Genomic DNA, 27,569 nt, shown 5'->3' with positions numbered 1-27,569 from the left:
GAGCAAATCCTAACAAGATTTGGACGCTGGGCTGGCCTGGTGGCATAGTGGTTAAATTCATGCACTCCATTTTGGCAGCTCAGGGTTCACAGGTTGGGATCCTGGGACCCACACTGCAGACCTACACACTGCTCATCAAGCCATGCTGTGGCAATGTCCCGCATACAAGATAGAGGAAGATTGGCACAGATGTTAGCTCAGGGACAATCTTCCTCAAGCAAAAAGAGGAGGATTGGCTGCAGATGTTAGCTCAGTGCCAATCTGCCTCACCAAAAAAAAAAAAAAAAAAGATTTGGATGTGGTGATTTATTGAGGGAATGCTCTGGGAGAAAGGGAGGGACAGGAAGTAGCATAAGACAGGAGAAGAAGCTAAACAAAGATCTGGTCTCAGCTGGAGTCTGGCTTCATTCAGCCTAATCCCCTCCAGAGCTTTGGAATATGAATTGCACCAGAAAGTTGGCCCTACCTTGAGACAAGGGACCAACGTTTTTTGTCTCCACCCCAAGCAGTTGGTCATTGATGTGGGGAGGGGGAGGCATAGCACCCTGGGTAAGGCTGCTTCCTTTCAGCTGTGGGCAATTCCCTGGGGAAGTGAATAGCTGCAACCTGTTAAGGAGCCAACACTCACAGTATCTGAGAGATGCATGCACTGGCCCATTAAAGGGCATCTGGGCAGGGCATCAACAACATCGATAGCATCCACCACACCTTGGCATCACATGTCCCTTCTTGACGACCACCTAGAAACTATGAAGAAGGGAAAAAATGAAAGATCAAAAACACACCAGTTTTACATAAGCCTAGTAAAGAAAGGAAAAACAACCTATGTTGAAAGCTCTACATTTGTGGGAAGCATGGCCTAAAAATCAAAAAAATAATGTATGTACTCACACGGCATAGATGTTGTGAGATTTATCTTCATTCAAGTCTCAACTGATTCTTCATTCAAGAATGTCCCACGCTAAATCTGACACTTTTCCTTTCAATATTTTTCCAACCCCAATTAGGAATATTACTAAATATTCTGTTCCATCGATAGAAACAAAAATTTGCACACCTGGAATCCTAGACAATACTGTAAGACTGAAGGTATTGTTTATTACGGAAACTCCATGTCTTTACTGTTTTAATATAATATGGTGACATATAACAATGAAAAAATTTAATATTTATTCAGTTCTGAGGCACAACATAAAGTCTGAAAAACACTGAAGACCAAATACTATTAGCATAGCACAAAAGTCAATGAAAAATTCTACAATGGTAGCAAAAATGTATAAAGTTCTTTTCTTAATTTAATTAAGTCCCTAAAAGTAGAAATTAAGAAATAATCTCTAAAGAGCTTTACGTAGTTCCATTTAATGTTCTTCATTTCAGTCTTCGTGTCTAGAAAGCCTTCCCATGTGAGAGAACTGACTTTTAAAGTACCATGTATTTGGTTGGTTTTTAGGACCCATAAAACTATCTTTGAGCTATGATCACAGTTTGTATTCCTGTAAGACTTGACAGGAACAGACGGAAGAGCGTCAGGATGTGAAGCATAACTCTATGAGAGATTTAAACCCAGCTAGTTAAAAAAAATACTTTGTTTTATGGTCTGTGAAGAGATGAGAGAACTTACCTGCCTGTGTCTTCTTTCCTATTAAAGCCATGAGGCATTGCGGCTATTACCAGTATTCAGCTCAGTTATATAATAAGTTGGATACAGATACTCCCCAATCTATTTTGTGTAGACAGTGTAACTGAAATGCTTTGATAAGAAAAAGGATGTCAATCATTGTAAGCAATGACGGCAGGAGACGCCTCAAAGGGAAATGCAACACACCTGGTGATGCTTGGCCCTGCCTCTCCAGGTGCACAGCCACTGCTCTTTCCTATTTCTTCCCATAAGCAGACCCTCCAAAACTTAGAATGGAGCTAATAGGGGGCAAGATATGAAGTCAGTTATTGATATCTTCCTTAGCATTAAAGCATCAGAGGCAGAAATTAGGAGGTTATAACAAAATAACAACCCTGGGTAACCCCCAACTTTAAAAAATTCACCACCCCTCTGATGAAATTCACATTACTAAAACACAACAAATGGAAATCTAAGACAGAAAGCGAACAGTTTATACTTTAGAAAAATCTTTAATGTGTTGTTTTGAACAATGCTATGAAACCTAAGTATGTAATGTATTTATATTTTCTATTAATCCATTTCATTGTTAAATTCTTCATTCAGGGCTCAAAGGTTCTAGGATTATCAGTGAAGCCAAAAAATGCTAAGAAAATCTGACCAAGTGATAGTTGCTTGGAAAACTTCTCCAGTTTCTTTTTTAAAAAAAATCTCTTTAGCACTTGGACAAGTATGCTACATAGTGATGGCCTTTTCATTTTTATTTGTATTTTGTTGGCAGTTCAGTTGGTTTCAACAACATTTATTGAGCACCCACTATGTACCAGGTTCTTTACTAGATGCTGGAGACACAAAGATGAATAAGACATGGTCCCTGTCTGCGAGGAGCTTACGGTCTCTTGGAGGCAAACAGGCAGTGCAAAGACAGAGTTTATTCTAAAATGGACAAAGATGTCAGTAATGTAGTAATATTGGGGCTTTAAATACAATGGCATGTCATTGTTTGTAATTGTCAAGGCAGACAATTAAAATGAAGACCATTTGCATGTGATAAAACAGTAAAATCATTAAGACCTAACTTTTAAAGATTCACATGATAAAGGTAGTTAATACTAAAAATTTACACCATAGTTTTTCAAGTATTTCACACTTAGAAAGATTATTGCCCACATTTGTGCTATATAGTCAAAGCCATAATTCCAGGTTACTGATCATTCACATCTCGGCATGCTGGGATTCAGTTTCTCACTGAGTTTATGAATTAGAACGGCTAATTCCTCAGTTGCTTGGCTCTTGTCCTCCAGAAGTTCATAACGAAGGCTGGAGATATCTTGCTTGATTTCCTTTAATTCACCTATAGCATTTGTATGAAAAAACATGTAATTGGTCATTTGCTCTTTGGATTTAGAGAAGAACAAACCGTGAAATTCATACAATATTAATACATTTGCCTCATGACATCTCCAAGGTAGTTATTGTAGATTTTTTCCTTTAAAATGTTTAAGAAATGTCTGTCTTTAAAAACATCCTGACCTTTGAAAAAAAACTATAGAAAGAGTCCAGCTATGTTTTTAATAGTAAAATTCAGCAGAAATATTGTCGTGTGTCTCAGCCAACTTTTAACACAGCATGATTTCTCTGTTAATGATCTACGAGCAGAGTATCTCCTTTCTGTCTCTAGGGAGTCCTTAGGTGCCCTCAGCCATCAGGGTTGACACCTACATAGATCATCCCCCATTGCTAGGATGGAAGGGAATCCTAGCAAAACCAAACTACTAAAAATGAAGCAGTGTATTTAACAGGCAAACACTCACATGGAAGAAGGAAATTTTAGGTCAAGTTTGAAGTAAGGGAAGGGAAGGAAATAGAGCAGGGGTGTTTACTAGGGAAGGCAACGCTAATGAACATGGAGTCAAGGAACAAAACAGACTTGTTTGTAGGGCACAGAGGATGGATGCATAAAGAAGTAACAAGCAATGGTGAAATTAAGGAGTTCAGAAGTAATACCACGGGCAATGTGCACATACATAGGAGTCTCCACAAGGAGACTTTTGGCTATTAAAACACAACCATTCTCATACTTCAGCTTGGCAGTATTTTGAGCACATGGAGATTGCAATTAAAAACTGGATTCTCTTGTAAATGACTGAAATGTAGATAAGCCATTGACCTTGAGAGATTTGGGGCAAGAATTTATCTGAATCTAAGCAATAATTCTTCAAATCATTGGTATTTTAACAGCTTTTTATAATAGAATCACATGTAAAACATATCCTTCACGATATTTCCTGGTATCTTTATGATGCTTTAAAGTGTAATTTCTATGTTCTTTTATTATATTCAAGTGAGCACTTTTTTATTTTAAGGAATTGTAACTCTTCCTCAAGAACACATGCAAAACATTTGCAAATTTCTTTTGTGGCGGAAAAAAAGTGCTTCTTCCTTTCGCATATGGCAATATAGAGGGAATAAATTGATCTAATTTGAAACCACAAGGCCAGTCATTGACGGAAGAAATGGATTCTCAGTATCATATTTGGACCATAAGCCCAGCGGGCCCCCTTTCACCTCCCTCCTGCCATATCCTTCTTGCCTGTTTTTGAGTTACAGGGAGACTACATACTCAGTGTCATATTTAGTCTACCAATACAGGAAACTTTAGTTTCCTCATTTTATTAAATAAGAAGGTTAATATATATGATACACTTTCTTAGTTAGAACTTTGTTCAAAACTCCAAATTGTCATTGACTTGTCTTCCTCTGTCGTACAAGGGCTCGGAAGATGCTCCTTGTTTTTGATGCTATCAAGGCCATCCAATTTCCCCCATCACTTAGCTGTTTTTCTTTTTTTCAGGGGGGTTCTGATACAACTGATCATATTTCCGCTTTCTAAACTACAACCCCATTCTAATCCTGTCCTCCTGAGACTGTTTCTAGGTCACCATTAGATTTTTGCTGGTTCTCACTCACACATTCATAGATTTCTTTTCTACTTACACACACCATCGGACTGACTGAGATTTACAAGTGATTCCCTGCATTAATCAAGCAACGGCTTCAAAGCCCATCAGCAGTTTTACTTAGTTTAGCTCTTTCTTCTCTTCTCAGTGCAGACAGACACAGTGGCACCTCATTGGTGTTGCAAGCTGTAATTTCCATTTTTAAGGCAACTTATTTCTCCCAGGTTGATTTCTTTCCAACTCTGGGTCTGTGCTTTGGCCTAGCCCCCAGACTTTGAGGGAAAATTATTATAGTCCAGACAGATGATCTGCCTGGGATATGCCTGGAAAAGTAGGCATGTTTAAGTAAGGAGTCAAGGAGAAAAGTGAAAGGGAAAAGAGAAATACCAGATGAGAAAAATGGTTGAGAGATTTTTATTCTGGACAACAAAGTAAAGAGTGGATTCTGTTTGAGCCAACCATTATTTACCTGCATCTCTGGAAAAATGTTAACACTCCTGTGAACTCACTGAAAAAGAACGGAAACTACCTACTCCCTTATGTAATAGGGACTTAAAAGCTCCCAGAAAGAGGGCAGTCTTTACATTTGAAGAAGCAGTGAGTAGAGATAAATTGTCTCTGATTGACATTTTTTAATAACTGTTTCTTTAAAAAGATAGAGTTACAGAAATGTAACATAAGATTCTCCTGTCAATCTTGGAGGAACCCAAACTGCTACCTGAGACTGGATTTCTAAAGTAGCCTTCAATATAAAGTTTTCCAAGTTCATTAAGTTATTTGTAAAAGGATGTTTCTCAAGTTGGAGATGCTTACCTTCATTAACTTCATCATTTTCTTTGTCTACTTGTGCTTTCAAAACATACCGCTTTATAAGTCTTTTCATTATCTGCTGTTGGGCAAAAAGAAATGTTTGTATCACCAATGATACACATAAGTAACCTGATCCTATTCTCCAAAGAGCCTTACATACCTGTAAAGCAAACCACTCAGGGGAGAGAAATTTCATATAACTATTTACAGAAGAATCACCCAGATTTCAGAACTTAACCTTTTCCACCTTCTATCGAGACAATGTATAATCCACAAACTTCCCACCCTCTAGTCCCAGAATGGAAGAAGCTTTAAAAAAAAGTTGGAAAATTTCAATTCATTGTTTCTCTTCCAACTAATGATTTCTCTTCAAGGTTTGTTGACACTACATTATCATCTATAGACACTACCTTATTTCTCACTGTTTAAAAAAATATATGAATATATGCTCAATACAGAGAATTTGGAACAGAGAACAACAAGAGAAATAAACAAAATCATCAATTATCCCACCATCCAAAGATAATCACTGCTGTTATTTCAGTGTATTTCCTTCCAATATCTTTTCTTTAATTTTTTTATATATATACTAATTACTATATGTATTACATTTTATGTTTTCTAAATTCCATATATTGTTATATTGTATTTTTTCCTATAGCAATATATATTGTGACTATATTTCAATCTAAATAAATGTTCTTACAAGATAATTGTTTATCCACATGGAAAAAATTAAATTGGAGGCCTACTTCATACCATGTACACAAAAATTAATTCCACGTGCATTTTAAATGTGAAAGACAAAGCTTTCAAATCCTTTAAAAGAAAGTATAGGAGAATATATTTATAAATTCAGGGTAGAACCAGATGGTTTTTAAACAAGATAAAAAAATTTTAATTACAATAGAAAAGACTGACAAATTCAACTTCATTACAATTAAAACTTCATTAACCTTCCTTTATAAAGATACCATAAAGAAAGTGAAAAGGCAAGCCATAAACCAGGAGAAAATATTGGCAATACTTACAACTGATAATGAATTTGGATTAAAAATATATGAAAACTTTAATTCAATAAGAAAAACTCAATAACCTAATAGGAAAATGGGCAAAAGCATATAAAACAACCTCAAACTCTTTTCTTGGGGAAATACGAATTACAATTAAAAGAAGATACAATTTTATATCTAAAAAAGGAAAAAAATTAATAAATCTTATAATGCCAAGTGTTGGAAAGGATATGGATCAATGAGACCTTTATACCTTACTGCCATGAGTGTAAATAGACCACTCTGAAAAACAATTTGGCGTTATCCTTTAAAGTTGAACATTTGCATATCCGTTCACCCAGAAAGTCCACTCCTTGGTATAGAGTCTAGAGAAACCTTGCACATGTGAACCGAGAGACATAAATGACAATCTTGTATGAAATAGGAAAAAGACTGGAAACAATCTAAACAAAAACCAACAGGAGAACAGACAAATCATGGTATGTTATACAATGTAATATCATTGCGTTCACTAATGAAATTAATTAGTGAAATTAACAAACCAGAGCCACACACAAAATTGTGGATGAATCTTAGAAGCATAAATGTTGAATGAAAAATTCAAGTTGCAGACTTCATGAAGTATGATACTATTCTTATAAAGCTTAATAACAAGTAAATCTACATAATGCATTTTTAGGACCATCTATATATGTAACATATAGATTTGAAAAGAAAACCAAGGCAAGAAGAGGAGAAATCCAAACTTCAGGATAGTGATTACCTCTTAGGTAGAGGCAAGGGAGTGGGTTAGGGAGGAGCAGCTACCTAGAAGCAACACAGATAATGTCATCATTCTCAGGAAGGTGGTGGCTTTATAGGTGTGCATGTAATTATACTTCATAATTTATCATGTGTTACACAGATTCGTGTGCATATATAAAATATCACATTAAAAAGACAATAAAGGAAAATTTTTTAAAAGACCCGAACTAAAACACAGTCATAGTGAGAATGGAAAACATACCTCAGTTTTAAGGAAGTAGAAATTATGAACCTAAGTAACTCATTAAATGGCAAGGTCAAGAGGGAGGAATCTAGGATGATGCAAAATGTCTGTCTCAGAGAATAATGACAGATCAAGAGGGAGCCCATGCCATCAAAAAGGAAAAGCCTATTTCACCAGTCATGGTAAGATATAAAACCTGTTGAGTTGTGTGCAGTCTAGACTCCAGGACAGACGCACAGCTGGGCGGATCTTAGCCTGGGCTCATTCATTCATTCACCAAATATTTACTGAAAGCTAACTCTGCACCAGGTATTGTACGAGGTACAGGGGATACAACAGAGAACACAGTCCTACTCCGACAAAACCTCATGGGAACAATTCACTAGGATGGGTGGACATATCAGGAATATAATTAAGTTTAGGGAACAATGAAGGCAGAGTCCTATAGAAAGAAAATACAAAGAATGTATATCAGCTAAAAGCAGCTTGAAAGGCAGCAATACAAATCAGTGGGGAAGAAAAGACTATTCAACAAATAGTGCTGAGACAATGGACTATCCTGAAGGGAAAGTTAAAATTAGATCTCTACCTCACACCATGTCCCACCCCCGCCCCCCAGCCTGAAAACAACCAGCCAATTGGACAAAAGATATAAATGTGAAAAGCAAAAACTTTTAAAGGAATAGAGAAATATTTCATGAAAAAGCTAACAGAAAGGATAAGCCATAAGGAAAAGACTGATAAATCTGACTATATTAAGACAATTTAAAACTTTTATGCAAGAAAGGATACCAATGAAATGTAACCTTGTGTCAAATGGAATTTTTCTTGCTGTCCTGGAATTGTCGATAAACTCAAAACTGATGACAAAGGATGCTAAGTACCCTGTGGTCTAAGACAAAGTTGCCGCCAGCAATTGGGCCTCCTCCCTAAGGGCTTACTGAGAATCAGACCAGAACTGAACTTACCACCTACCTTCTCTTCACCCTGCATAAGGCAAGGACTGAGACATGGGAGGGATCATGGGCTTTGCGGGCAGAGAGGTTATTCTCTCCCTTCCCTGTGCAGTAGAGAGGGGGTGCACCTCCTCCCCAGAAACTAAGGGAAGGGAAGGGGGAAATCCAAGGCAATCACTCACAGAGATCAGCATTGCCTAAAGGAAAGGGAGCTTGGCATCCTACTCCCGATTAAATGTCTTTTCTGGCAGACTTGCTGACCTGCTTCTGGTAATTAAGTCAAGGACAGAAAAGAAGTGAAATAAGAGAGAAACAGCTATTGGGTCAACCCGTACTTTCATTATTTGACAAACAGATAAAATTTTCCACTATGTTGAGTGGAATACACATCAGTGGGAAAGAACAGTCTATTCAATAAACGGGGCTGGGACAATGGGCTGCCCTCGTGGAAAAGGTGACAATTAGATCCACACCTCAAGTCAAGAGCCAGATCTCTGCATCTGGGAGCAGTGCAAAAGGGAAGCAGCCCACCTGCCTTTCAAACCCTCTAAGCATGCCCCGCCCAGTCGGAGGGGCAGCACTTTGGTGCCTGCTACACAGAGGACATCACAATTTGGTCTGTGTTAGAGCAGCAGTGACAAACAACAAGGAGGAAACTGCAACCTACAGTTAACACAAGCGAAAAGATGTGTGTTCTTCGGCTGCTGCTTCCTCCCACTCCACATGGCAGATCATCAGCACCCAGGGAGCGAGCAGGGGGAGGTACCTACCAAGCAGCCACAGCCGGCGTCCACGAGAGTCACAGGAAGGTTTAGGTGTGCTAGGGGTGAGGAGGCGAAGAGCGTTCAATCTGATTTGGAGATTTCAGTTTCAGAATAAACTAGCTGTCTCTTTAATTACAAAAATGAGACTTTCTAACAACCAAAAGTCACCGGAAAGTTATGGTGTCTTGACAAGACATTGTCAAGGGATCTCCCATGCAGCAGAAAAGAGAGGAGTTCCCGCTAAGACAGTTACGGGGAAATTACTAAAAATAAAATCACTTTCATACATTTACAGCCTGAGATTCCTTAGTGAATTCATTACATGAACTTGAAAGATAAACCAAGGAGCAAGAGAAGTTGCTCGCAAAATGTACGGACAATCAGTATCCAGAATATTACAGAATTTTGACGTCAATAAGGAAAAGATAAACAGGCATGAAGAATTAGAAAAAGGAATTTAAATTCACAAAAAAAAAGAAACCTGAATGACCAACAAACATATCAAAAGATGTTCAACCTCACCGGTAATCAGAAAGAGTAAATTACCATAATAAATACCAATTCACACCTCTAAGTTTAGCAAACTCTTTTTCTTTTGAAAAAAATTCAAAACTATAGAAAAGTTTAAAGTAAAGTAAGATTAATAAAGAGACTTTTCATCTAGATTCACCAATGTTAGAAACTTGCCACATTTGCTTTATCTTGCTCTCTGGGTATATTATTATATTGCTAAAGCATCTGAAAATAATTTTCAGATATCATATCCCTTTATCCCTAAATACTTGTGTGAGTACCTTCTAAGAACGAGACTACTCTCTTATATAACCATGCTACAATGATCACTCTTTAGAAAAATTAACATGGATCAACAACTACTTAATACATAGCCCATATTCTATCTCATTTCCCCAGTCAAGGATCACACACAGCTCTTAGATGTCATGTGTCCTTAGTCTCCTTTAATCTGAAACAGTTCCTTGGTCTTTCTTTCTTTCTTTTTTTTTTGAGGAAGATTAGCCCTGAGCTAACATCTGCTGCCAATCCTCCTCTTTTTTGCTGAGGAAGACTGGCCCTGAGCTCACATCCGTGCCCGTCTTCCTCTACTTTATATGCGGGACGCCTACCACAGCATGGCTTGCCAAGCAGTGCCATGTCCGCACCCGGGATCCGAACCAGCGAAGCCCGGGCCGCCGAAGTGGAACATGCGCACTTAACCACTGCACTACTGGGCCAGCCCCCCAGTTCTTTCTTTCTCTTTCAGGATGCTGACATTTCTAAAGCATATAGGGCAGTCATTCTGTAGTTTGCAAAATTTTTTTAAAAATCTGTTAATACCAAGTCCTTGTAAGAACACTGGGAAACTCTTGTACCCCGTTACTAGAAATGGCAATTGAAATAACCCCTCCCAGGCGCATAACCCAGAAAAACTCTTACAAATGCAGAAAAGGAGACATTTGCTGGGATGTTCATTGTAGCACTATTTGTAACAGCCAAAAACGAAAAATAACCTAAATACTCATCAAGAGAGGAATGAATAAACAAAAAAGGTTTATTCATACAATAGAATATTAAATACAGTGAGAATGAAAAACAAGATATACATGTATCAATATAGATAATTCTGAAAAGCATAAAGAAAAGTGAACAAAGCAGAATATGTAACATACTATTTATTTATGTATACTTCAAAAACACATAAAACTAGTACATAAATAAATGAGAACACACGTGAACTTCAAGATAGTGAAGATCGCTGGGGAGGGATGAAGGCTAATGTAATAGGGTAGAGATATTTTAGTTGTATCAAAAATTTCTTAGAAAAAAGGTCCAGAAAGGAATATGGCAAAATTTTAACGTTTATTAAATCAAGATGGTAGTGGCATAGACGGCTAATAGGCTATGTGTGATATCTTTCTGTGTTTGAAATAGTTCTTAACTAACATTTAAAATGTAATAAAATAAAAATGATTAAAATGTCCTAATGAATAGGTTTTTAATGCTGCCTAGCAAATTGATGCGCCTCACTAGCCTGGGCATTTACTCCATCTTCAGCAGCAACAGCCCTTCAATCATGATAAACAGACGAATATTTTTCACTTTTACAAATAAAGCTGTAAAAACTTCAGCTGGTAGAGAAACTGAGAATAACTCAGGGCTTATAATGATCTTATTTAGAATCATTCAGAAATGTATTATTTAGAAATCCTATCACTACAAAAAATAAAACTTCTTAAAAATTAAAGCGAGGCAGAACGGGTTTGGAGTGAAAAAATCCCTGAATTTGAACACAAGCCTTTATTTATTAGCTGAGTGAACTGAAGGTGCTTAAACTCTCTAAGTTTCCATTTCCTCATCTGTAGAATGGGAGTAATAAGAACTCATAAATTCTTGTGCAGATTAAATCATCAAACGCATGTAAAAGCTTAGTTCCTGCTTAGGAAAGGCTGGCTCTTGTTAGTATTATTTATAAACATCAAGTTTAAAGGCTAAGATATTGCTATCCACATTCCCTAGGATAACACTTTTTTAAAATGTCTATTTAGCATTATCTGAAACTACGCTTAGAAAAAATCTATGAAAACGTACATTTACTGCCAGAAAGGAAGATGATAGGAAAATAAAACATTTTAAAAATTTATATAGAGTTCAGGTCCCCTAGAAACATCTTGTACAAAGCCACTCAGATTAAATTCCCTCATTGAAGGGAAAATAGATAGACATATTCATCTCCATTTCATCTTTAACCTGCAGGGAAAATTATGGTTACAGGCTTAAAATTTTCCCTTCAAAATTTGGTGTGTATTAAGCTTTCCATGTATCCCACAAAAATTTTCACCTTAATATTTATACCTTAAATATATTTATCCACCACTGCACTAAGTTTAGCTTCTCTACAAGGCAAGAAGACATGTGATGTTGAACTGAAATCAATTTCCCCACACAGGACACAACCCGGTAACAGTCCGTCCCTTAGTTCATGTTGGAAAGGTAATTCATGTGAATTTGAAAATGACGTGCAGCTCAGAGAATGGGCAAAGGGTAGCCATTTCCATCCTATTAAACATCTTGTCTGGTGAACCCAAGGCAGTTTTGTGTAGCAGTTAAGAAAGCGGGCTGCAAGAACAAACTGCCAGGATTTCAGCTGTTACTCCATTATTTACAAGCTGTGGAACGTTGGTGGCTTAATCTGTACAATGGAAATGTTAAAATCCATCTTGTAAAAGAGATAATACAGGTAAATTACATAATAGGTGCTCAATTAATATAACTTATTCTCTCATTATCATTTATGCTTCAGAAAAGCAAATCTTGATCAACCAATCTTAATGATAGTACTATAGGCAAGGATGATGAAACTCGTACATGATCAGTAAAATTACCACTACAAATAATACCTTTACCTAAATTTCCAACTGATTCTCTAATCAAAGCCAGTACCAAAAATTAAATTGACCAATAAGAGATTCATCCTTTTTCCCTCTTGGTCAAATTGCTAACTAAAGCAAGAGAAGTCAACAGATTAACTTCCACATTTCACAGACCTCCGGGAATTATCCAGATTTCTTGGTATGATCCTGTGAATCACTGTTTAAGGTAGACATTGTCACTCTGTAGAGCAGACTGCGGATTTTCTCTGTCCAGGACATGGAAAGTCTAGATGGTAGCTACCTCAAACGTTACCTCTTGCAAAAAAATCTAAGTTTATATCTCAACCCTCCATTAAGACTGGGAGAAGGAATGAGATGTGAGCGGTTGGATATGTCGGTATGTCCTTCCTTCCCTAAGGTGTCAAAGCTTTTCTCTTCACTTGCTCATTTTCAATGATTCGAATTCAACTAATAATTGTTAAGCAATCTATCAGGTACTTTTGCATTCACTTTCTCATTTAATCCTACACAGAAGCTAAATTTGACTGTCATCACCAGGTTCTATAATACAAATATTAGCAATCCATAAACTATGAATATAAGGTAATAAGACTGATTTGGACAAAAATAAAGAACTCAGAAGTAGACAGTAGAATTTTAGAGAGGGAAGGGACCTTAGAACTCACGTTTTTCATATTTTCATACCACTCATTGAGACAGATGGCCACTAGGCAGCCTCTGAATAAACATCCGTGATTTAGAGCCTGCTACTCGTTCCAGACAGCTGGTTTAATCTGTTTTTAGACAACTGTCGCTGTTAAAAAACAATTCCTTTGCATTGTGCCAAAATCTGCTTCACTGTACCTTCTAACCACTGGGCCAAGTTCTGTTCTTTAGAAAAACAGAGAATAAATTTCCTTCTTCTTCTACTTGATCAGCTTTCAAATATTCCCCTCCTCTGGGTTTCACTGGGTTCCCATACCATTTTATTTATATCTCACCTATATCACATAGCCATATCACAGGGTTGTGTGAATGTTCACCTACTTTTTTCCTTCCTTCCTTTCTTCCCCACCTCAATGCTGCCCTTCCACTCCAGGAGAGATCCTTGAAGGAATGGACTGTATCTTTTGATGGGATAAATGAAAAGCAATAAGAAAAGTTAATATATATTGAAGTATAAGAGGAAGTCATTTTGGTTTAAAACTGATTCAGCTTGACCTTGTTTTTCCAGAATGGCCTGACGAGGACTGTCCAGCACACATTCTACATCTGCTTTAAACATTTATGGTATCCCAAAGCAAAGAATGCTGCCTTTAAAGATAGGGATGAATATCTCCCCCACCACATCAGCATTTCTTTAAAGGTAAGCATTTCTTCCCAGAAACTAGGGTCAGAGTGGCCTGCTGTGTACATCTTGTGACTACTGACCTGCTGCACACAGCAAACACCTTGTGATTGTAGTAAAAAGAAAAAAAGGATTTCTGTCATATTTGATGTTTGTTCCTTGTTCCAAAATGGCATATAACCATGCTGTTCCCCTCGCCTCTCCAGAGCGCTTCCTTCCCTGGTGGAGGTCGTTCTCCCAGGCTATAGTCCTCAGGATTAAATCATATAACAAACTCATCCCAATTTTTTTTTTTTTTAAAGATTTTATTTTTTCCTTTTTCTCCCCAAAGCCCCCCGGTACATAGTTGTATATTCTTTGTTGTGGGTCCTTCTAGTTGTGGCATGTGGGACGCTGCCTCAGCGTGGTTTGATGAGCAGTGTCATGTCTGCGCCCAGGATTCGAACCAACGAAATACTGGGCCGCCTGCAGCGGAGCGCGTGAACTTAACCACTCAGCCACGGGGCCAGCCCCTAAACTCATCCCAATTTTGATCTATGGATTGATCATTGATTATTTGCATCGACATTTTGTATCCTTATAATTTAGGAACACACATAATAGAGGGTGTCCTGAATGTGCCATAAAGCTCATTGTGAATGAAGCTTAATGTGAATGCCTCATGTTGCCTCCTTTAGAGAAAAATTCTCATGTGCTCCCAGTAAAACCAAGCCAGCTGTGGTAGCCTTCATGGATTGGACCAGAGACACCATGTGGGCCACAGACAGTCTAACATTATCTGGGCCAAAGGGGTTTCCAAGCCAAAGAAGGCTGTTAAAGCAGGGCTGCCCTAAGAGACACCAGAGAGAATAAGACCCAGGAACCTACAGACCAGCTTCTGTGGAGTCTTACCAAAAATCCACATTTCTTAAGGTCTCCTCAGCATATCTATGTACTTTTAAATTGAACTAATACAGGTACTCATGAGCAGAATTCAATCATAGTAATCCCTCCAAGCCTTTATATTCTCCAGAAAAATCGTCCCTAGTTTTTCAAATAATTCTTTACACACATAACAAAAATTACCTCAGCATGCTATTAATAATTAATGTTAATATAAATAATACTGCCATTAATCAAAGCATTTTTGAAACTCTTCCTCCCTTGTACTTTGAGGCACATTTCAATCTCTGTCTTTGAAGTACTTGTTTTGGCAAGGAAACACTCATTTGATGTAAAACACGTTAAGGTGATGACCTAACTGGTGAAGGGCACGTGTGTTTTTAAAGGTGGATGTGACTATTTTTGAAAAAATGTAAAGTCATATGGCACTGAGTCTTGCTAATAAGGTGAATAATTAACTGAGTTCAGTAATGAGAAAATACTGAAGTATTTTTTCTGTCTTATAAGCTAATTATAAAAGTAATTCTCTAGAGATATCCCAAAAATGTTCTGAGCTATGGTAGCACCATTAGAATTAGTGTATCCCAAAGGTCACCACTTTGCAGGAAAAATCCTCATTTAGCAGATTTAGATCTGGACTTTGTTTAAGATAAGTCATATATTATAATCACACCATATGAAACAAAAATCCGTGACAACTAAAGCAATTGTTATTATTACTCATGGAGTTCATAATAAAGAGATTGTTTTTTAAGTGGGCTGAGGAACAAGGCTTTTTTTTTTTTGTAAAGATTGGCCCTGAACTAACATCTGTTCCCAATTCTTCCCAAAGCCTCCCCAACCCCCAAGAACATAATTGTATATTCTAGTTGTAGGTCCTCCTAGTTCTGCTATGTGGGACGCCACCAAAGCATGGCTTGATGAGCAGTGCTAGGTCTGTGACCAAGATCTGAACCAGTGAAACCCCAAGCCTCTGAAGCGGAGCGTGAGAACCTAACCACTGGGCCATGGTGAGCCCCTAAAGAGACTTTATCTAAATACGATCAAGGCATTTATATGAAGTTTAATTGGTGTGTGTACAGCTGATTGAGACTTTTTAAATCAGAGTTGTTCTTTTTCTACAATCTCTTTTAGGGAGCCACAGAAGGTTACACCAGAGGCATAGGGAACACTTCCCTTAGAAAATATGAAGTACAGGATTCTGGAGTCTCTAGGCATTTAGCAAGGATCACCTCACATAGAAGCGTAACGATTCTCAGCCACAAGAAGCTTGAATTTGACAGCAAACTTAGAAATTTCTCCACTTCTTCTAAATCGCTCAAAAGCAACAAGAAGAATAAGAAACAGAAACACAAACTCCTTTAATGAAACTTGGAAGCATCCATACCCTTTCTAAGAAAGGTTATATGAAAAGGTCAAAAGGGGGAATGGGAAATGCCAAAAGCAGACATTCATGGCTGAGAATTCCCATTGACCTTTTGATACAAAGTCTAAACAAGCTCAGAATACAGGGGTAAGGGAGAAACTATAAAGAAGAGCCATATTTTCGAGAAGTAACCAGTGAGGTGGAGAGGGAGAGTCTGCCTTGTGAAGAGTCCTGTAGTGCTATTCTTTGTCAAGGAAAAATAAAGAAAAAATGAGCTCACATATACAATCCTATGCCGACAGGAAAATTCCTGTTAGCCTGGAGGGTGGCCTAGAAGCCTCCAACGCCGCTCCACCCTCATAAAGCAGCTGGTTCAAGAAGAACTTATTTCATTCAAAGCTGAAAAATCATCAGTAATGAATCTACATAAAGATTTATATTGATAGTCCAAGAAAAAAAGGATAAAACACATAGCGAATAGAAAACACTCATCAGAAAAATGTTAAAGAAAAGATGAAAATATACAATGCCATTATTTAAACACAATTTCTTAAACATATGGGCCAATATTGTCTTTGAAATAGGAGCACAATAGGTCAAGGAAAATATGGTAAGCCAAAAGGAGATGAAATATAAGCTCAGAAATCTCAAGAGGAGAAAGAAAAAACAAAATCACCGCAGAAATGAAAGGTAAATCTGAAGCAGCACATATGAGGATAGATAGGAATAAGATAAGTACGATAAAAAAGGAGCCAAAAAAGAGAAATGGGTGAGAAATTTAGACTAGAGAAAAAATGGTAGCAATGGAAGACAGGCAAAGAAGATTCAGCAGGCATTTAATTGTCATCTTTGCAGAAGAGATCCAAAACAATGGAACAGAAAAAATATTTCAAGATAGAATTCAAGGAAATTATTCAGAAATAAAAGAACATTGGAGTACAGATTGAAAAACCATACTCTATGCCAGGAAAAATTCATACAGATCTACCTACAGAACCATCAATAGCAAGTTATTAGATTTAAAAGATAAAGAAAATTTGGTATTCGAATCAAAATCTCAGGTCAACTACAGGAGAAAAACAATCAGGCTGGCCACGAACTTTTCCACATCAACACTCCATTCTTGCAGCAGGAGAGCAACGTTTACAAATACATTAAGAAAGTACAGTCATATCTAAGAATTTTACAGCTAGTCAATATAAACATATAGAAAATAGAAAACAGTTTAGAACATGAAATAACTCAGAGAACATAGTTTCCATGAGCTCTTTTGGAAGAAACTATAGGAAGACAAACTTCAGCCAGCAAAGAGATTAATGGAAAATCATGGCAGAAAGACTGGTGGTACGGATTAACTCTGTTTAACTGTGGGACTAAAACTAAAACAAATTTGGGTTATAATCCCAACAAGGTAGAGAAGGGGATCAGAATATGCCACCCGAAAATATATCACTATGGCATAAGGATTATTTTGAGTTGAAGGCAATTAAGAAGCAGAAAACACAGAAAGAGCTCACTGCTCTCCTCCCGTATGCTTAAAAGCAAGACATAAATTTCCCTTTGTGAACGTCTTCCCCCTCCTCTCTCTCATACCAGGAGGAAGAAAAACAACTGTCATCACTGGAGACAAAAAGCTGGCACCGAGATGGGTCTGCACAAACAAACTTTACTAAAGTAACCCTAGTCTTCCACCATTAGTTTCCCCATATATTTGCTTTTCCACAATTTACTGCCCCTAGGAACCCAAACCTCTTTTCTTTGTGTTGTCACTTCTCTACAAATTTATCACCCTTTGCTAAGACAGTATATAAGCCCCAAATTCTAACTACCCCTTTGAATTACTCATCACTGAGTTCTCCTGTGTGTATGCACTCTGCATGCGTAAATAAACTCTGTTTTTCCCTCTAGTTAATCTGTCTTTTGTCAGTTTAATTTGCAAGGCCCAGCTACTGAACCTAATGGGTAGAGGAAAGGTTTTTTCCCTCCTCTACCATTCTAATGACTTAACTAGCAAAAGCTGGGAGGGGAAGGGGAAAATGGTGAAAGATAAAATAAACACATTGATTTTCTCATATTTTAGAGTTGGGAGGTCAAAAGACAAAACTTGAAACTTATAAATCAAGTAACAGAGAGATATGTATGTGTAAAGATATAAAGATAAGCAATATGACAAATAACATAATCCACTTCAGCAGAGACTGTCAATTCTCTTCCTTGGTTTTTTAGCTCAACACATGGCCTCTAGGAATTAAGACTTTATTTCCAAGCCTCCGTTGACAATAAGTTGTTTATGCAACTTTACAGAAGCTCCTTATAGGAGGAAGGATCTCTCTTCCCCATCACCTTCTCACTGTATTTTGGAATGAAGAAGTAATCGCCAGAGCTCCAGTAGCTTTCTCGGACCATGGAATCAGGTTAGACTGAAAAAATCTGAAAAAAATTGTCACTGAAAAATTTGTGACAAAGTAATATGAAGAAAAAGCCTGGGTCCCTGACATTGGTAGATACCGAACGCCAGCTCTCGAATGACTACCTCCTGATTTCTTGAACAGGAGAGAGAAATACATTTCTACGTTCTTTTAGCTCCTTAGTGGTTGGCATTTTGTGGTTTTCCCTGATTTGCACCAAACCTAATCCTAATTAATTTAAACGATATGAGGATAGCTTTAAAATGATACTGAGTGCACAAAAAGAAGATCTGAACACATGGAAAGGTATATCAAGTTCTTGAAAAGTAAGACAGAACATTATATAGACATCAATTCTACTTAACACAATCACAATAAAAGTACCAAAGAATGTTTTACAAACTAGACAAGCCAACTTTAAATTTCAAATAGAAAAATAAACAAGAAAGACTGCTGGGAAAATTGTGTAAAATAAAGTCTTAAAGTAAGGACGTGTGTGCGTGTGTGTGTGCGCCTGTGTATTTTGTTTGTTTGATTTTGTTTTAAACTATAATAATTAAAATAATGTGGTTCTACAGCATATAGAAATCCTAGAAATAAATCTAAGTAGATATAGGAATTTAGTAAATGATACAGGTGGTATTTCAAATCAATAAAAAAGATAGATTATTCAACACATGCAGCTGTGTAATCATCTGGAGGAAAAATAAATCTGGATCCCCATCCCACACATTTCATCAAAATATATTCTATATGGATCAAATATTTTCACATAAAAAGTGAAACCATAAAAGTATTAAAGAAAATATGGGTAAAAAAATTTCTTAAATATTCTCATATGGGGGAAGATCTTTCTAAATAGGACACAAAATCTGAAGCCATAAAAACTTTGTAAAGTTGACTACACAAAAATAAAAAATTGGGGAAAAAACACCCATAAGTATTAAAAAGACACACAGACTAGGGGGAAAAATTCTCAACTCATATCACAAAGGGCTGATTTTCTTAAAAGAATTTTTAATTATTTTAAGAATTAATTAATGAATTCTTTTAAGAATTTCTCTTGATTTATAACAAAAAGCCCATCAAGAAAAGTAAATATATGTTGAGTCTTAAGCATATAGAACACTAAACATAAAAAAAGATGGTCAAGCTGATTCATTACAAAGAATGCAAAGTAAAACTACACTATGATATCATTTTCATCTATCTATTTGACAAAGATAAAATACTTTGGTAACACATTGATGGTTATTAAGGAGGAAATGGACCCCCTCATACATTTGTTGTGAGAACATAAATAGATACAAGCTCCATCAAAATCAGTTTGATAATAGCTAAAAAATCAAAATGCAGATATACCTTAATCAGACAATTTTGTAGATCTGCACGTTTCAAATGTCATGTATATAAATGCCATGCACCTTATATACCTGTAATTGCCTGTAATAGCTAACTATTGGAAATATCCTCTACTTCCATCAATAAAAGACTAATAAAGAATACAACCACATAATGGAATATAATGTAACCATTTAAAAGCAAGGCTTTGACAATCGGTGAGCCCAGCAATTTTGCAGAATTTGCTGCTTCCAAGAAAATTGTATGAAGAAGAGGATTATACCCACTAACTGATGTCATCCTACATTATAAATTCCTTGGCCTCTTCTTGTGATCTTGTACACCTCATAAATCTAAAGATTTTATAGTCAAAATGATCAACCAGATGGAAAATAAAGGACTACAACCTCTTGTGAGTTGGAGAATAGTGTAAAATGTCATTATCTAATATGAAAATGCATAAGATATTTTAAAGTAGTACTGATGAAACAGTAGAGCCTAAGGATCCACTTGAAAAAGGGATTATCTGGAGAAACGTAATAGGTTTTCACACCGTGAGAGCATTATTTTCCTAATGTACCATATCTCCCACTGAGTTCTCCAGCTCAAGGCTTATGTAAGTGCTCTTTGGAAACTGTGGCAACATTTTGCTTTCAACATCGCAAAGGAACTCTTCTGCAACCAAAAACAACAAAAAAAAAGGAAGGACTTGGACTCTGATTTCTGAAGTCCCCTCCAACTAATGTCCTATTTTCTCTGTTCCGTTCTCTCCTCACAGTAGATCCAAAGAATAGAATTCTACTCACTATTCACACACACACACACGAACACAGAGACATATATGGAATTCCGTACAGATAAAGACACATGTCTAATGGATGCTTACCTGATAACGTGTTGGCTGATTGAGAATGCTGTTAAAACTGTGTGATTCAAAAACTCTTGAGTTAGACTGAGTGAAGAGGTTTAACTAGGAAAAAATACAATTAACCTAGTAAATTAGAATACATTCATTTGGAAATCAAAAATATAGTCTACTTTATTCTCCTTGATAACATTTTTGGAGTCAACATTTCTGAGAAATATTTTGTGGCAGTTGAATTTTATAAGTGATTTCATGTGTTTCCAAAGGTAAAAATTAATGTGAGCATGCTTACATTTATCAAAATCTTGGCAAGACACACTGTAATGGAACTGTTTAATTGAAAAAATATTTTTAAAACTTGGTTCGTTCTAAACATAATTGCTCCTGGGGACCTTGTATACTTTATCAAATGTATGCATGGCATCTAGAAGCAAAGTTGCATAGAAGCAACTCCGCTCCTGAGCCCACGTTCCTCTCCTACACTTGAACAGAAATACACTACAAGTTGGGAGAGTATCATTTGGTATTTTGTAGCCCTAAAATATGAGCCAAAATAAGACATCTTCCTAAGTATCTTGGCCTTATACTGAGTGAGGTTTACAACGTTGGAGAAAACTAGGCTAGAGAATTTGGTTTTCTTTTCTTTTCTCTTTCTTTTTAAGGTTTGACTTTTGAGTGGGTAGGAAGAGAAAACAAGAGGAACGCACCATTACTGTGTACTGTTCACATATGTGAGCAGGGTCTGCCTCTTATTCATGGGCAAGCTGCTACGTATAAGGTGAGGTTCAAAGGCAGGTTCCCCCTATCCAAAAATACAGATCCGCCTCACCACCTGAATTCTCCCACCATCCTTAACTCACGAAGGTGCAGGATGCTAGGGAGGAAGGAAGTGGCTCTGATAGGCAAGGACACTCCTAACTTTGTTCTTTTACAATTGTGTCAGGAAAAACCCTTGGCCAACAAAGTTAATTCTCCTGTTTGCCATTGGAGGTCAGTATCTGACTGTTGACCAAGGTTAGCTGTCTAGATTAACACAAAAGACCTCCTGAGGCTCCTTTCTTTCTTCTAAAAAGGAAAAAAGAACATAATTTCTCCAAATTTTTACTAAATTCAGTACACAGAGAGTATCTATGAATAGATCAAAGGGATTTAAACAGCTCCGTGCACAATTTAAAAATAAAATCAAAATGGCAGTTTTTAACCAGTAAGGGGAGACTGGGAAGCTAAGAATCATGGCTCCTGAGAGATCAGCCTTCCTTTCTATTTCTAGCAACCTCTCTGAGCAAAACTATTCTTCCCGCCAATGGTGCAATACAGACAGGCGAGGACACCCTAAATGGGGCACAGCGCTCCCCTCGCATTCCTGTGCACAAGCTGCGCTTCCTTCGCATGGGTCTAGGTAGCCACAAGCCACCACAAGGCGCTCTTCTCAACGAGACTGTTAGCATTCCCCCTTCCAGCTTATGACTATTGGGAATAGAGTCAGTGACATCAGTTGCCTACACAAAGAAAACTTTAAGGTATAAAGCACAAGAGCTGTGAGTTCTCATGCTTGACAGGCTTCTTTTTTTAATAATAAAGCTTCAGTTAATAAATCTCCAGAGAAACAAAGTGACTTCAGAACAAAGTCTATTTCAGCAGTAGCAGGAGTTGCCCAGGGTGGCAATTGGAGCCTGGCCCCTTTAAGAGACCAGCTGCCCCCGAAGCTGAAGGTACAGCCCTGGGGAAGAAGCAGGGCAGTAACCAAGCCAGAGCCACAGCCGCTCTGGAGCAGGAGGCAGCCAGGTGCAGTAGAAGGAGCTGGCATCTCGTACTGGAAAACTCAAATTTGCACCTACTTCACCCTGGCTAGCTCCTATGACTCTGCATAAGTGAGTTATTTTAATGGTTTCAGTTGTCTTATCTATAAAATGGGAATAACGATATTACCTACCTCACAGTGTTGCATGAGGTTCAAGTGTACAGCAAAGCACTTTGAAAACTGTGAATGAGGAAGGGCACTGATATTTGTTGAGGCTGGAACTTTGTACATCTCATATCATCCTCATAATAACCCTACGAAGTTTTCTCTCTCTCAGATGAGACAATTAAGGCTTAGGGTGATGAAGAGATTCATCCATTTTACTTGCTAACAAGCCATAAGCACCAGAACTCCAGTCCAGGTCTAACACCAAGGCTGTCTTCCTCACATTACTCTGCTTCTCACTGTCTACATAGGAGGTATTATTTGAAATCATGGGATGTCACAGCCAATCACTGCCTTGCAACCTAATAGCCTTAAGAGCCCACATCCAGGTCAAACAAAAAAAAACGTTTAAAAGGCCACCTTCTTAGAGAATAAGATGCCAGGGTATTACAAATCTCGGAAACACACATCTATTTAAAAAAGTGAGAAATTAAATTGCACTAATTCAGCCTTTTTTCCCAGCTTCAACTGAGAAAAAATATTTACCTCTGCTCAGGAAGGCCTGAACCTAAAGGAAATAACATTGCAATCTTGTGGGCTCCCAGGGCATTACAGCTATGGACCATTTTTGCAACTTTAGGTAGCAATTATATTTTAACTCCACAAATTTCCTCCTTTCTGCCTCGCTCCCTATTATCTGAAGTTCTTCTCATATCATTCTGTCTCCCATACCAATTCTATCTCTGAAAATTAAGTTCATGATAATAAAGTGCTATCATGAAACTCATCTTTGTTAAAATCAAAGTATGACTCAACAGGGACAGCTCAAGGACAATCTATTCTTGATTATTTATAAAACAGGTATTTATGGTTAATATTTGAGGATGCTCTTAGACCTGTATTGATTTTATGATATTAAATGAAAATAGATTATTTAGCCCAATAAAGGGTTTCTACAAATAAAAAGAATATGATAGCGGTGAACTATACGCACCACCAGGAGGAAAACGTGAGGTAAAAACTATTTAACTTCAGAGTAACAGTTGAGAAGCATGGAACACAAAAAAATGGAGTGTTTTCTAACAACAACTTTTCTTTTTACTTTTAACAAGATAAAGAAGCTCTTTTGTTTATTTATTTTTAATCTGGTAGTTTACATGAAATTCTAACCAAAAGCAAGGTACAGACTAAGTGACTTCTTGAAACATTATGAAGATATAAAGTATTAGTCTATGAAAGATTATGGAATGGACAGTTACTTTCAACATCTTCTAAGTTCACGCATAAAAATTATTGAACAAACATGGAAAGACAAGGAGAAAGACAAAACATTTATCTTAAGGTCTTGGTAAGGTCTCGATACCTACCCTGGACTTTGAGTTACCCATTCCCATTTCTATATCCTTCTGTAGCCTTCTCTGTCTGCATTTGGAAAAGTTAATGATCCGCATGATGAAATAAACAAATGACTTGGGACTAGGAACTAGACTGAAGGGTGGAGGTAACGTTTTTCCGTCATCAAAATAAGATAACCAAAGTTTCGAACGTGCAAACTTCCATTCTACATCACTGTCGTCCTGTGTCACAAAAACAGAGAAGAAATAACAACTCATTTTTAAAACTTAATATTCTAATAAGTGACTCCAGTAGGGTCTTACAATGAACCTAAATTATGCTTTTGAAATATGTAAGTGACTTATATATACTTATCTGCAAATAATCTCTGTTGGCATACATAATATTTAGAGTATCACTTTTACGATATTCATTTTTTTAATTTTTTTCTTCCATATGCCTCTATCTGTACCCACTGAAATTTAAGCAGCATTTCCTGTCCCCCATCCAAAAACAAAGCAAAAACACAAGAAGAATTCAGGGTCAAGGAAGGATGAAAAGATTAATGCCTCCCTCCCTCCCCGCCCTGGCCAATGCTGCGTATTCAACAATAGCTCCCCACTCTCTGCCACCCTCCCTCCTCAACTAGACCCATCCAAGCCAATTGTAGATATAGCATATTATACTCCAAGGGCAAAGGAAGAAAAACAGCACTCAGATAAACTGCACTTTGGAGTTTATGTGTCTGCCATATGTCCTCAAATGTCACATAAGGGCTTCAGTAGCTTATTCCTGTCTTCTCTCTTTTTTATCCTCAGTGCTGCCCCACTGTGATGGGCATAACAATCCTAACTGGTAGAAGGGATGGAGAGAAGAAATGAAGAGGAGGGGTCCGTAGTTGGAGGAAGTTGGCTCACTCATTTCACACTGCCCAGACTGCCATTTATATACCCAAGCAGGTGTTCAGAGAACCACATCTGTCATTTCTGCAGGACATACCTTTTGCTTTGAGAACACTATCTTATGTGTTTCTAAAACACACATAGAGATTCAGTGGACTTAAGAAACAGCAAAGCACTAAAAAGATACTGAGCTCTAAACTGGAGGATGTAAGAAAACATGTACGACGATGAGGGAAGACACCAAACCAAGCCCGATCTGAAACAAAACGTGAAGTGATTTCTAGAATACCAAAAATTCTGACTGGATAAAGAACATCATCAATGTTTGCCAGACGTGTAGTGATTTCTCCACCAGAATCTTTCAGAGGGTTGGCTGGCTCACCTAGGAGAGAATAACTTTCCCATGGCCAATACTTCTTCCAGCCACAAACTTCAAAACTTTGGAAATACAACCTGAGAGAAGGCAGAGTGATGGTCAATTCATGGGGACCCCTGCTGTGCTCCTGGAAGACACTGGAAGGTATATGCCCATCTATCCAACTGGAAAACAGAAAGGCCATGGCTCTCTCTGCCCAGGTGTAAGCCTCTTTGTTCACATGAGCTGAGCTGCTCCATAGGGCACGAAAGCACATCAGTATGCTATTACAGCGTACAAGGATAGACAGCATGGACAGAAAACAGATTTACCTCAATTTCTTGATATGAACTATTGATCATAGCAATTAGCATGTTGAGTAAAACGACCACCATAGTTACATTGTATATTCCATAAAGAACATATCCGATATTCTCTATGAATTTGTGATCATATTTGAGCACAACAGAAGTCACTTCAGACAAGCCAAATATTGACCAAAACAAAGTCTTGAAACTTTCTTCTACACTGTTGAAAGAACAAGGTATACAATAAATAAACAGTTTTCATATTAAAAAGTCAAAAGTAAAAACACCTTAGGGTGTGAATATTGTACAGATGTAAAATTCCATCATAAAACATCATCATCATAAACCCCCAGAGTAGAATTATTTTACTATAATATTCAATAGAAATTATTTTCTCAGACTTTCAGGAACTGGCGATTAAATGGCACCAATTCCCAGCTTTTCTGTAAGTTATCATCGAGTGAAATTCTCTGAAATCAGCAGGAGAAAGCTGAAGTCATGCCATAATACCATCCCTTTCTCCTAGAAGGGTGGAAGTTTAGGGTCTGATTTTGTAGGTGGTTAGAAATACGAATCAGGTGTTCTGGCGTAGAACAAGGGTGGAGTTAAAATTATCTACCTATTTCAAAAAAAGTAAGTACAAACATATTCCTTGCAGCCCTGCAGTAGGGAATAATAAAAACCACCTAAATGACCATCAATAGGGGAGTGGGCAAGTAATTCTGGTACATCCATATAATGGAATGCGATGCAGCCACCAGGGTAAAAATAAGACAGATCTATCTTCCTGTTTATATAAAATGCTATTCAAGATACGGTATTAAGTGAAAAAATAAGATATAGCAAATGTGAAATAGTCTACCATTTAAATATAAAAAGAGGGGTATACAAATATTTATATTCTTGTTTATGCAAAAAAATCTCTCTTAAAGTAACCAAAAGAAGCCATTGCGTCTGGGAACAAGGGAGAACTAAGAGACTGGGTCCACGGGGGAAGAGGGAACAGGCTTTGCTGCAGACACCTCTCTGTGTGAATGTTTTTGGTACATGAATATATTACCTACCTAAAAGTTACACTTAACTGGAAATGAAGAGGAGGCAACAGAATGAAACATTCCTGTTCTTTTCTCTTAATTCATATAAACTGCTTCCTGATTTTTCCATCACAGTAATGAGCACTTAGGCCCTCACCAGACGAATTACCTACTTTTATCCCTTAAATGAACTTTTGTCAACCAAATCTGGCTGGTTTTGTCATATAGTCAAGTTGGCATCACTGATCAGTGAACTGTAAGAATAATTCTTAAATTAAACAATTACACATGCAGACTTCCATTACAAAGGACGGTTCAAAAGTAAGTCCTTTTTCCAAAGAACAGTACTTTTTTTGATTTATTATAACTAACTCTAAATAATAATCTATAGATTTGTAGGTTTTAATACTAGTGTGTTTATTAATTAATTCATTCAGCAAATATTGATGGAACACCTGTTATTTTAGACCCCAGGGCTAGAGGGTTGAATAGAGAGGTTCCCATTCCTATGGAATTACTGTCTATTATGAAACATTAATTGTATGATGTTATAGGACAGATGGTAAAAGGAGAATAAGAAAAACTACCACCTTTTTGTTCCTGCCATAACTTAACCATATCACAAAATTCTCCAACTCCTTTCTCTTACTCCTTTGCAAACCTTCCACCCCTGACTTCGTTCTGTTTGACTCTGTAAGGAGTGGAGAATCTATGCGTGGGGAGAGGAAGTAACAAAATGGAGGGGACACCGGCAGGGCCTGAGCTCCTACCGTGGGCATGAGGCTTTATAAAAATTACCTTACATAATCCTCACAATGACCTGATTTAAACCTTATTGCGCTTATTTTAAAAATAAGGAAACTAACACTGAGAAATGTTAAGTAACTTAACCCAAGGCCACAGTTAGAAAACAGCAGACTGCATTCCCATCCAGGTGTGCCTGATTTTCGAGCCTATGTTCTTTCCACTATATCATGTTGCCAATCCTCATACAACATAGTGAAGAAAAGGGAATGTATAAAATGAGTTCAAAGGACAAAGG

The 27,569-nt window shown here is 37.3% G+C and overlaps 1 protein-coding gene across 9 annotated transcripts in view; it reads right to left on the bottom strand.

Annotated features, from left to right (window-relative positions):
* Positions 1–27,569, bottom strand: part of TRPC3 (transient receptor potential cation channel subfamily C member 3) — a 142,895-nt gene that overhangs the window by 3,367 nt on the left and 111,959 nt on the right. For 2 of the 9 annotated variants that reach the window (XM_070259675.1, XM_023636610.2), the window contains exons 8-13: positions 25,518–25,713; positions 23,961–24,170; positions 22,621–22,668; positions 20,709–20,792; positions 5,392–5,467; positions 629–2,972 (exon numbers count right to left, since the gene is read on the bottom strand). In XM_070259675.1, the coding sequence (XP_070115776.1) occupies positions 2,830–2,972; positions 5,392–5,467; positions 20,709–20,792; positions 22,621–22,668; positions 23,961–24,170; positions 25,518–25,713 (757 nt within the window). In that variant the 3' untranslated portion in view covers positions 629–2,829. The remainder of the gene's footprint in view (positions 1–628; positions 2,973–5,391; positions 5,468–20,708; positions 20,793–22,620; positions 22,669–23,960; positions 24,171–25,517; positions 25,714–27,569) is intronic. The other 7 variants (XM_070259676.1, XM_023636612.2, XM_070259677.1 and 4 more) reach the window with 5 other exon arrangements.

The sequence above is a fragment of the Equus caballus genome, chromosome 2, assembly GCF_041296265.1.
Source record: "Equus caballus isolate H_3958 breed thoroughbred chromosome 2, TB-T2T, whole genome shotgun sequence".
Taxonomy (NCBI): Eukaryota; Metazoa; Chordata; class Mammalia; order Perissodactyla; family Equidae; genus Equus; species Equus caballus.
The sequence above is the reverse complement of the archived record's forward strand: the minus strand, read 5'-3'. Positions and strand labels throughout refer to the sequence as shown.